The sequence below is a fragment of the Xyrauchen texanus genome, chromosome 15 (genome assembly GCF_025860055.1).
Source record: "Xyrauchen texanus isolate HMW12.3.18 chromosome 15, RBS_HiC_50CHRs, whole genome shotgun sequence".
In the NCBI taxonomy this organism is placed as follows: Eukaryota; Metazoa; Chordata; class Actinopteri; order Cypriniformes; family Catostomidae; genus Xyrauchen; species Xyrauchen texanus.
In genome coordinates, this window is record NC_068290.1 from 33,452,860 (window position 1) to 33,465,697 (window position 12,838).

Sequence of the window (12,838 nt, forward strand, 5' to 3'; positions counted from 1 at the left end):
CAGCGACCCCCACCCAGATTTGTAACTTTAAAAGAATGTTCCGGGTTCAATACAAGTTAAGCTCAATTGACAGCATTTGTGACATAATGTTTATTACCACAAAAAACTTCATTTATTTAAAAGGAAGCATACATTGCAGTTACAGTGAGGCACTCACAATGGAAGTGAATGGGGCCAGTCCATAAACATTCAAATATGCACGGTTTGAAAATATAGCTACAAGATGCAAACAATATATGTGTAAACATGATTTTATTGTGATAAACGTGCTTACTAACAATACCTGTGTAAAGTTATACCCAATATTACAATTTTGTTGCCATGATCCCTCTAAGCGATTTTATCACACATTTTATCTGTTGAACAGAGATTTTATCACACTAAAATCATGTAAACAAATATAATGTTTTCATTTTGTGGCTATACATTTGGAACAGTTTGTATTTGAATGTTTACGGTCTGGCCCCATTCACTTTTACTTTTTAATATTACTGCAATTTTTGTAATCAAGGGCTCTTATTTCAAACACTGAGAACCCATGCAGTAAATTTGTGGACCCAGACACCTGATTGAAACAGTATTTGTCATGATGAGTTCCACTTTTATCCCTTATTTTTTTATAGGATGAAGCACTTGTAAGAAAGGCAGGCTGTTTATTTGTTTTATTTATTGTAATTTCCTCATTTATCCAGGTGAGAGAGAGACTGATGAGCATGGGTCCCCTTCAGCCCATGAACATCTTCCTGCGGCAGGAAATTGATCGCATGCAGAGAGTGATTGTGCTGGTAAGGAACACACTAAGCGACCTGAAGCTGGCCATTGATGGAACCATCATCATGAGCGAGAATCTGCGAGATGCACTGGACTGCATGTACGACGCTCGAATACCCGCACGCTGGGAAAAGGTTACACCATATACACCAAACATACACTATTTTTTTTATACATTTTATTAACCTCGCCATAGTAAACTTTGCCAGCTACCTAGAAACAAATGAGTTACCTTGGAATTGGAAAATTGACAGTCATGAGTTGCCATGTACTAAAGCCATTCCACCAGCACGGTTGAGCATGGTTAAGCACAGTTAAGTAACCATGGCGAGAAATCCGGTCCAAGAATGGTTTGTAATCCTGCTGGACCATGCTCAAGTTGAGAGCTACTGGAACCATACCTTACCGTGCTCAGAACCGTTTGACCCGATGTTGAAAAAGCAGCTTTTTACTACTCTGATGGCTTGTGTCATTGTGCCAAAGCCCTTTGCCAGGGGACCGTTCTGCTCCACTTCTTCCCACTAAGTGGGAAGATATGTTAAGACATTGGACCAATACATGGTATGGCTAGTGTCTCTGTCTTGGCATCGAACCATATGGTTTATGTTTTTTTTTTTTTCAATATGAAGAGGTGGTTATTGCAATGCTTGTCAGCAGCATGGCATTATGGCTCCCACAGTGTCAGCTAATGACGCACTATTGAAGTTACTGACTTAAAAAGGATTGCCTCAGTTACTGATGAGACTCTCTGAAGCCGTGACACACTTCTGGCTTTTCACTGTTAAGGGACTGTGAGATTCAGTTACCTTCCTTCAGTCAGAAAATCATGATATTGTGCCGCTGGGCTCCGGCTGATATGCTCGCAATGACGCAAGCATAAGGCTGAGCTCCACGCCAATCAAACTGGCATGATGGAATAGGGTTTCAAGGTCATTGCCCCTAGGAGCAGCTCCTTCAGCATCAGCTACTTACGTAGCGTCTCATTCCTGAGAAATCTGTAACTGAGATTCTTTTTTTTACATTTTTATACATTAATTGCTTATTAAAGTAATAGCACACTTCTTGTTGAAAACAAACCCCTAAAACAAGTATGAACAATAGTTCCTGCATAATTATAAAATTGCATTGATATGTGTCGATATGTCATAGTTGTATATATATATATATATATCGGTTAGTTTACAATTGCCTCAAAATACTCTCAATAATTGAATATTCTCATATTCAATGAGAATTTTCAGTTTTCTGTTATATCTGTTTTATAAATTATATCTTAAATATTCTGAAAATATTTTAGGGCTGTCAATCACGTAAACATTTTAATTGAATTAATTACATAAGATGCAAATAAATTAATCTAATTAATCACAATTAATGAATTTTCTGAGAAAGACCCACAAATCTATATATACAGTGCATTCAGAAAGTATTCAGACTTTTTTCACATTTTGTTATGTTGCAGCCTTATGCTAAAATGCTTTAAATTATATATATTTTTCCCCCCACATCAATCTACACTCCATAACCCATAATGGCAAAGCAAAAAACAGATTTTTGATAACTTTGCAAATGTATTAAAAGAAAAAACTGAAATATCACATTAACATAAGTATTCAGACCCTTTATTATGACACTTGAAATTTAGCTCAGGTGCATCCCATTTCTCTGGATCATCTTTGAGATGTTTCTAAACATTTATTGGAGTCCACCTGTGGAAAATTGAATTTACTGGACATGATTTAGAAAGGCACACACCTGTCTATATAAGGTCTCACATGTGGAAATGCACATCAGCAAAACCCAAACCTGTCCAAGGAAGTATTAAGGGCTGTTCTCACAGAATGCATCCTTGCATCTGCACTATTTATGATGTACACATGCAGCAAACGGGCACTTTTAGAGCGTTTCACTTTGGTTGCGTTGCGTTGCACTGTTTTTCAGCATCTTGTGCATAAATGCTGGATTTAAGGACACTCTTTGATGTCGTCACGAACCCCACTCCTCTGCCCCATCCCCGCTTCGTCGCACACACACTCACTCCTCAAGCTTGCACGCTCGTTCCGCCCCCTCGAGCCCGCACGCTCGTTCCGCCCCCCTCGAGCTCAGGCTTGTCTTGCTCCCTCGAGCTCTCACGCTCGTTTTGCTCCCTCGAGATCTCCTGCTCGTTAGCAGGTCTCTCTCCTCGGGCTCACATGCACGCTCCTATGGCCAAAACATTATGACCACCTGCACTCGTCTCAATCACCCCATTATTCGTTTCACCTGCACTCGTCTCATCACCTTTCATTGTTTACACCTGCACCTTCCCCTATAAATACCACAGCACATCCGTTTCACGGGTGTTGGTTATTGTATTTAGTTTCCCGTGTCTTTGCCCCCCGCTAGTCTCGTCTAGTTTTGACCTCCTCTCGTTCACCTCTTAGCTTGCCAGCTCCCCTTGTTCCCCTGTCTTTTGCTCCCACTAGTCTCGTCATTTTCCTCTTGATTCCCCGGCTTTCGAGCTCCCCTTGTTCCCCTGTCTTTTGCTCCCTCTAGTCCCGTCTCGCTGATTCTGATTACCCCGGCTTTGACCCCCTACGCTCTCGGTGACCACTCTCTCCTGGATTTGCCACTTTACCCTATCTTGATTCCCTGGCTTCGATTTAACGCTCACCATGACCATTCTTCACTGGATTTGCCCCTTGATTGTACTTTTGCCTGCCTGCAATAAAACGCAGTTTGACTTACATTGTGACTGTCTCTTCTTGTGCGGGTTACAGATGTCAATTTCAAAGTTTGAAACTTTGAAAAATGTTTCTTGTGTCCCCTGCAATCAGAGTTGTGCTCCGTCCAGCTGTCTTTGAAAAAAAGAACGGCCTGCTCTTGATAAGCTTGCACAAACATGAAGATGGCACTTAAAGCTTGAATTACTCCATTGGTAGGAAAATTACAGAATTTACCTTCAGATCAAGGGTCTTGATAAATTGTTATTTTTTATTTTACATGTGTTATTTTTTAGATAATTAATGGCACAGAATTAACAATCTTAAATCTATGTGTGTGTGAGTGTGTGTGTGTGTGAGTGAGTGAGGAAATTATCGTGTTCATTATTGTACAGTATACGATCACCACAGCATTAATATGTTCTTTTGTCTACTTTGTAGAGCTTTAGTTAATCAAATTTTGATTAATAATTCTTCTGAGAGCTGTGTTGTGAAACCCTTGAGATGTAATGAGATGATTATTGGATTAAAGGAGCAGTGCATTATTTGAAAGCCATTGTGAAACAGAAAGAAGAGTTCACATTACACAACCATTTTTATATAAATCCTCACCTCATCTGCAGCCCAGCAGCACAACATCTTCTCTTTAACTTTGCTTTCATATGCTACTCGAACTGAACTAATAACTACAGTAGCTACAGTGGCAAGAAAAATTATGTGAACCCTTTGGAATTAGCTGTTTTTCTGCTATAACTAGTCATAAAATGGGATCAAAATCACAAGCATAGACAAACACAATATGCTTAAGCTAACAACACTAAAACAATTAAAATCTTTCATGTTTTTATTGAACACATCCTATTAAAAATTCACTGTGTTTTGGAAAATGTAAGTGAACCCTTGGATTTAATAACTTGTCCAATTTGACCACACAAAAGTCACATTTATGCAGCAAACAAGTAATCCTTGTGACTCCAGTTGATCAATGAATGTCTTCTGAAGCAAATCGGACTGTTTGATGTAAGAAACAAGTCGATAATTAAAATGTTTTTAACTTTAAATTAGCACTTCCATCCATGGCTCTGATGCTGTTCAGCGTGAAGTTCGTTCTTCTGTTGTAAATAAGCACCACTTCCGAATTCTCGCGTGAACTCGAGTTTTGCTTCAGCTGCTGGCAGGAAGTGCGTTTTAAATGTTATAAAAACAACATTTTAATTATTGTTTGTTTTTTACACAAACATATCGATTTGCTTCAGAAGACATTCATTGATCGACTGGAGTCTGGAGATTACTTTTATGCTGCCTAAATATGACTTTTGGACCGTCAATGTGCTGGCACCCGTGTACTTTACAGAGCTCTATCTTCTAAAAATCTTTATTTGTGTTCTTCTGAAGAAAGACAGACATTCACATCTGGAATGGCATCAGGATAAGTGAATAATTAGAGAATTTAAATTTTTTTTGGTGAACTATCCCTTTAAGGTCTGGGCTCTGACTGAGCCACTCCAAAAGGTGGATTTCCTTTTTGAAGCCATTCTGTAGTGGATTCTTTTCAATGTTTTGGGTCATTGTCCTGCTGCATCACCCAACTTCTACTGAGCTTCAACTGGCACACCGCCACCCTGACATTATCCTGTAGGATATCTTCATAATCTTGGCAAGCCTTCCATGCCCCGATGCAGCAAAGCAGCCCCAAATCATGATGCTCCCTCCAGCGTACTTCACCATCGGGATGATGATTTCATGGTATGCGGTGCCCTTTTTTATGCCATACATCTGCCTTGCAAAAGCAAAAGACCTTAACTCACTAGAGTGTGAAACTGAGAAAAATGACTTTAAAGTTTCTGTTTTGTCCAGACAAAAGTATTATAGGTAGGACTCCCAACATTTCACAACTAGTTGCTATACTGAAGAAATGTTTGTATGCAAAAAATCTTGAGCTCAAAATTGACCATTGACCCTTGTTTGGCAGTTACTGTACTCTGTCTTTGTATCATGTGCCAAAAATCAGGAGTCATGCAAAGGCAAAAGGCCGTAACTGACATATAATCAATATTTACTTGCTGTTCACCATACTTACATGCATTATAAGAACACCTAACCAAGGTCTAGTCATCATGGTATTTGTTTTAAATTATATAGAAGACCTTTGGTTGTTCCTATTTAGTGCTATAATGATCAGGATAGTGCGGCAACACTAACACGTTAAACAGTATAACAGATAAGTTACTTTGCAGTACAGTATGTACAGTATGAATAAATACAATAAATATTTTCACAATAAAGATAATTTAATTATAATTGAATACAAAGGTATATGTATTTAAATGCAAGATATAGAGTAATAATTAATTAAACATTAGACCAATACATTAGAGATTAGAGACTGTTGGAATACAGCAGCTTCCTTTGTGGTGTCCTGCCATGTACATCATGACTGTTTAATGTTTTCTGTATAGTAGACTCTTTACAGAGATGTTAACCAGTTCCAATGATTTGTTCAAGTCTTTACCTGTCACTCTAGTTTTCTTTTTTTACCTCATTGAGCATTCTGCGGTGTGCCATTTGAGTCATCTTGGCTGGATGGCCACTTCTAGTTAGAGTAGCCACAGTACTAAATTGTCTCCATTTATAGACAATTTGTCTAACTGTGGACAGATGAATATCTAAGCTCTTCAAGATAACTTTGTAATCCTTTCCATATTTATACAAAGAAAACATTCTTGATCATAGGTCTTCCGAGATCTCTTTTTTTGTGAGGCAAGGTGTACATTTGCAAATGCTTCTTGTGAATAGCAAACTCAAAAAATGTGAGTGCTTTTATAAGTCAAATTTGATTAAAAGCTCTAATCCACACCTCCAATCTTGTTTCATTAATTGGATGCCAGGTTTGCCTTAATTTGATTTTGTTGATGTAATTAGCCTAGGGGTTCACATACTTTTTTCCAACCTTCACTGTGTATGTTTGAATGATGCATTCAATAAGTAAAATAACAATACAATAATTTGTGTTATTAGTTCAAATAGATTGTGTTTTTCCGTTATTGTAACTTAGATGACGATCAACTCAGATTTATACATAAATGCAGGTAATTCCAAGGGGTTCACATACTTATTATTGCCACTGTAATTGAAAACACTGTCTCTTGAATGACAATCAGGTTGCAACATATGGTGTGTAAAAATGCACGTGTTGTGTTTGTTTGAGCATATATGTACCTGTTTTATGGTTTTGTACTTGCACACTTCAAAGGCCTATCTGCAGTGCCTTAATTGTCTCTGATTACCTGAACTATTCACTACATAATGAATCAGAATCTACATATTGAAGACAGAATCATTTTTTAATGTAATAAATATTTTTTGTTTTGGTTATGTCTTTGTAATGCCTTTCTTTGTACATGTATATGTGTGTACACCCATGTACCATTTGCTTCAAGTAGCTGTGAGATCTGGATTTGCTAAGAATCACTCTGTCTCTGTATGAATGTGCTAAGTATGGTTCTGCTCAGCTGATTTACTTTGTGTGTGTGTGTGTGTGTGTGTTCAGGCCTCCTGGGCTTCCACTACACTGGGGTTCTGGTTCACAGAATTGCTGGAGCGGAACCGGCAGTTCCACTTATGGATCTTTGAGGGACGACCAAACTGCTTCTGGATGACAGGCTTCTTCAACCCGCAGGGCTTCCTGACAGCAATGAGACAGGTGGGAAACCACACATGCACACACACTTTAACTTAACTGTTAAACTCTTAGTTATGTCTTTTACAAGGGAGCACTGTTTGTTTTTGCATTTGAAAATGTAAAATGTATTTAGATTTTTATTGACATTTTACACTGAGGGGAAATTCAGCTCAAAATGAATTGATGGTGCTTATAGTGATTATCAGTGTTGGGTGTAATCTGATTACAATATAATTAGTTACTGTAGTCTAATAATTTTTTCATCAAATCAAAAAGTAGTGTAATACATTACATTTAAAATTATTGTAATAAGATTAAAGTAATTAATTTAATTACTTTTAAGTACATTACAAAAGTTATTTCTAAAATAATATTTATGTACATCTGTTTGCATTTCCATGACAGCCGCAGGGTCACTAATGAATCATTGTAATGGAGAAATGTGGGGTCTTGATTTTTTTTTACTTTTGTGCAGAAATGAATAGGAGGAAATATAGATATTATTTTTAATTTGTTCAGTCGAAAAGTGTTGAATTTAAAAGTATTTAGTAATGTGATTATTTTTTCCATTAAGTAATCAGTACTATGATTGCAATTTTAGAGAAGTAATAATTAATATGTAGTGGATTACTTTTTTGAGTAACTTTTCCTACACTGTTGATTATTTGCACATTAGTATATAATGTTTTAGCACCCGATTCAATAAAGAAATTATGCAAATCAGATAACGCACAAACAGAATGCATTTTAAACTGGATTAATGGTAGTTAGTGAATACGACGTTTTAGAAGTTTTAGCACTGAAATACAATGTGCAAAAGTGGTTTAATCATGAATTTGCTCCTGAATATGATTACGTAATGGCAAACATCTGGACTAAATGTTCCCTAAACATATTGTCTGTTTTTATTTTAGTGGCAGATTAGCAATCCTGGGTAGTAACGGATTGCATGTAATATAGATTACACAATCAGATTACAAAAATTTACTTGTAATTGGACTAAATGATATTTACAAAACTCATAATCGGACTACAGTTACTTTTTATAGATGACATATTAACAAGGCAACAGCAGTAAATTGTTAATAATGTATTGATCATTTTCATATAAATATCATCATATCATTAACCTGAAGCGCAATTGTCTCACAGATGAATATTTTAAGTATGTGCTACTTTTACATTAAAACAGTAAGATGTGCTCCTCAACAAAGGAATAGATGATGGACTATTACTAAGTAGTAAGGGTTAAAAGTAAGTGTGTCAGAGTATTGAGCTGTTAGCCTTGACCTAGCAATGTCATTGCTATTGATTTCAGGTTCTTTACTGTTTGTTCATGTATTGCTTCTATTGTTTTATGCACTTAAAATAAGCTAGATATGTTTATATATATATATATATATATATATATATATATAAATTTCTTACTACTACACCAATGCTGTGCAGCTCACACATTGAACTTAACTGCTATCTAAGGATCTAGTGGATGCCATCTCCAAAGGTCTTGCCTGCAGAGTACACAATAATATGGAAGAATGGAATACCTATTCTTCCTCTTTGTACTTTTGTGTTAAGATGATGATCCTACTCAAATGCATGTGACATATAATAAAATATAATTAGGTTGAAAGTAATCCAAATGTAATCAGATTAGATTACCCCCAAAATGTTATCTTTTAGATTGCGTTACTGATTGCATTTTTGTCATGTAATTTGTACCTGATTACAATTCACAAGTAATCCACCCAGCACTGCAGATTAGTATCCCTGATGGATTTAATAATAGTTGATGATAATAGTTTTAAAAAATTATCACAAATTTTTGCTGTGGAAGGGAACTGCTCTGTGGGGAATGTTCTGGCTAATGTCTTGAGGGGAAAACAGCTTGCAAAAAAAAGAAGTCTTTTTATTAAAATGTTGCACCATGCTGTTTTCAGATCTTAGCTGTGTATCTGTGCCAACACCTGCAGCTTTGAGAATAATCTTAGGGAAAGAACACAGAAACTTCATATCAGGCACAGCTAAAAATGCTTGATTGTTTATTTCTTTCTTTCTTTTTTTAATTATGAGTTTGTGTTTTGCTTTAATTGAGGGAAAAAAAGAGTAATCTGCATAATCTGATTTGAGTAGAACAACATGAGGTTTTTAGTGTGAATTATATTGTTTTACTAATTATTTAAAATGTAATTATATTCTATTCCGATCCTTTTAAGCATTAAGGTAATAATGCTACCTAACAGCAACACTAACACTAACCCTATTTTCACAAAATAGTGCAGCATCAAATGCCTTATTGCTTTTAGAAAGTATATCAAGGACACACATTTTCATTAGAAATTTAATTATTAAAAGCAAATGCATATTTCCTTTAAAATATATAGTCTCTGATGTAGTGCTTAGGTTAAACTTTATGGGTGCTACATAGTGATATGAGAATGAGTTGTCATACATGCTCATTTTATTATGTCATTTAGCAGGGCTGCAAAGCTGTATTGACCAATATCCATTAAATAAGTTAGATGCACGTCTACACATTATTCTTAACACTGTCTCACTTGCCAGGAGATCACTCGTGCTAGCAAGGGGTGTGCGTTGGACCGGATGGTTCTGTGTAATGAAGTCACTAAATGGATGAAGGATGACATCACACAGCCACCTGCAGAGGGGGTGTACGTCTACGGTCTCTATTTAGAAGGGGCCGGCTGGGACCGCAGGAACTGCAAGCTCATTGACTCCAAACCCAAAGTTCTGTTTGAAATGATGCCTGTGATCAGGATGTATGCTGAAAACAATGGTGATGATGCTTTTTGGCTGATTAGAATTTTTCTTTGCTGCATGCAGTACTGCGCAAAAGTTTTAGGCACTTGTGAAAAAATATTGCATAGTGAGGATGTCTTCAAAAATAATGACATAATAGTTTTAATTTATAATTTAATGTAACACTGTAATCATAAAAAAAAATCTATATTCTGTGTGACCACCTTTGCCTTTAAATCAACACCTGGACACAGTTTTTCTTGATGGGATGTCCCAAGCTTCTTGGAGAATTTGCCACAGTTCTTCTATCTATTTAGGCTGTCTCAAATGCTTCTGTCTCTTTATGTAATCTCAGACTGACACAATGTTCAGTGGTGGGGTCTGTGGGGGCCAATACATCTGTTGCAGGGCTCCCTGTTCTTCTAATCATTTCTATTTTCACAAGTAATGTTTGGGAGTCTAACATATAAAATTCCTATTGACACACTAAAGCTAAATATATAAATAACCATCTTTAGACAAATGCTTTTGTGAAACAAGACTTCTGCACAGTACTGTAATTTATTTTGCAAAAGTTAGGGTGTATCACAGAGAGGTAGGGCAAATGTTCGGTAGAACCGGAAATTAGACTGAAATAGACTTAAAACATAAAAGAGTTAAACAACAACATGTCAGTTAAAACTGATGGAATAATCTTTTAATGCTTGGACCATTGATGGTCCATTAGAAATCAATAAATGTGGCATGATATTGTGTGACACTCTTTGTGGACCCAAGCTTATGATTCAAAGTTTATCACATCAGGCTATTGTCACAACAATTTAATTTAATCATCAATTAACTATATGAATAATCTAAAGTATATATGGATGAATCTTGGCTCCATGTCACTCAGTTATTCTAGATGTACTGTATCTCTAATGATAGGAGTATAGTGTAAACAGTCCTTGAGGAATAATGCTGAAACACATAATGACAATAGTCATGATGACACCAGTAATTAGTATTTCAATTGGATGACAGATAGCCTGGTGTGAGTGGAATGTGAAAACAATGTGATATTTTATGTTGGTCGGTCTTACTATAAGGACTGTAAAACCTTCAAACCCCCAAAAACTCAATCCAACATCTAGTTTTCTCCCTTTTTTCTACCTTTCCAGATGTGTTAAAACTCATTTTTATTCAGACTTATTCACTTATGTTCGCTAATCATTCACACTGATTAGTGAACCGTTTTGACTAATACATTTACAAGAACTGACTCAAAACTGACTTTATTCTACATACTATAAGAGCAAAACCAGATTAAATATTTTGGAGCAGAGCATAACAAGAGAAATGTCTATTATAAAAAGTTTGGAAAACACAATTTTTAAATCCCCGAAGTTTCTTGTATTTAACATTGTGCCTACTCTTGTAGACGTTGTATTTTAGCTTTGCAATATGCAGCACATAATTTAAATTAATTTAAACCAACTGAATACTGTTCACAAGACTCTGCTTGCTCTAGATTTTATTTATTTTTTGATTGTTTATTAGGTGCTTCTAGTCCATAATTTTTTTTTAAATGCACACCGCAGTCACGCTTGGGTCTCAGGAGGTTAAACAAGATTAGATAAATAATGAATACTGAGAGGGTTTGCCTAAGCTTCTGATGTTTAGGAGTAATATGTATTTTTTTTACCAGAAAGGTAGGAGTACTTTATACTGTACCATGTACCCTGCCATTAGTGTGAAGCCTTTTAATAGGCTCCTGTCTTGGAACTAACATATGGCAAACTATTATGTAATGGCAAAAAAAAAAAAAAAAAAAAAACATGTATTAATTAACTTACTAATTTGATTATTATCATTCCTCAGGTGTCAAAGATTCTCGCTTGTACTCAAGTCCAATATACAAGAAACCTGTTAGAACGGATTTGAACTACATCGCAGCTGTTGACCTGAAAACAAGTCACCCTCCAGAGTATTGGATTCTTCGAGGAGTCGCCCTTCTGTGCGATGTCAAATAATCCACACAGTTGTCTTTAAAATTACACCATTAGAATATGCGCATGTAGATGTACCCCTTTTGATCTTTTTCTGTATTTTCAAACTAAAAATTTTAATTCTTAAGATGCTTAAAATAAATGTTTTGGAATTGATATTAAATTCAATAAAAAAAATTGTGCTGTCAAGTGCAGTTATCTGGAGTGTCATACAGGAGATCTCATAAACCACAGCAAGACCTGTGAATCCAACATTAGTATTATATTTACTCAACATATGGTTTTTCACCCATCACAACTTGAGTGCCTCTTGAGACCATCTGCTGTCTCATCTTTAAATGTATGAAGCTGACGAGTAAAGGCCAAATATAATCCTGCTGATTAACAGCCCAGCTGAAGTGTACTTCAGGTGTGCAAACGTTTCAGGTGTTCAAGTCAAGGCTATCGGCCTGAAGACCTCAGCCCAATTTTAACAGTTCATTAAACACCATTTATTCTGAGATGCAGTCTAACAGGTGCAAAATTAATGTCAGAAAATTATTAATTTAAGTTATTTTCCATCTGCCCCAAAGAAACATGTTCCATATGTGGCACTGTAACTTACTGAATGTTTGGCAAATGTCATAAAAAAAAAAGAAGAAAAGTGAAAAAAAAAAAGTGTGTTTGCGTAAGGCTAAATAAATACAGCAAGTCATAATGGCACATACTGTATAAATGTGTCTTCTACCAAAGACAGCAGTTAGATTTTCATTGGTCTGGGTTATTAAGTAAAATTTAAAAAATGTTACAGTTAGCGCAGCAATACCATAAAGAATGAAAATAAACTATTTAACTATATAAAAAAAAACATTAATATATAAAATAAAGATGCCCCAGCAAGACAAAGTACATATAAAGTTTAATGAAGTTTTTACAAAAAGAAAAAACAATGGCAT

At 35.8% G+C, this 12,838-nt stretch overlaps 1 protein-coding gene across 1 annotated transcript in view; it reads left to right on the top strand.

Moving 5' to 3' along the window:
• The window catches only part of dnah5 (dynein, axonemal, heavy chain 5), a 172,738-nt gene extending 160,654 nt beyond the window's left edge, over nucleotides 1–12,084 (top strand). The window contains exons 76-79 of the mRNA XM_052143760.1: nucleotides 693–905; nucleotides 7,024–7,176; nucleotides 9,721–9,952; nucleotides 11,776–12,084. Of these exons, the coding sequence (XP_051999720.1) occupies nucleotides 693–905; nucleotides 7,024–7,176; nucleotides 9,721–9,952; nucleotides 11,776–11,927 (750 nt within the window). The 3' untranslated portion in view covers nucleotides 11,928–12,084. The remainder of the gene's footprint in view (nucleotides 1–692; nucleotides 906–7,023; nucleotides 7,177–9,720; nucleotides 9,953–11,775) is intronic.
• Nucleotides 12,085–12,838: the final 754 nt, after the last annotated feature.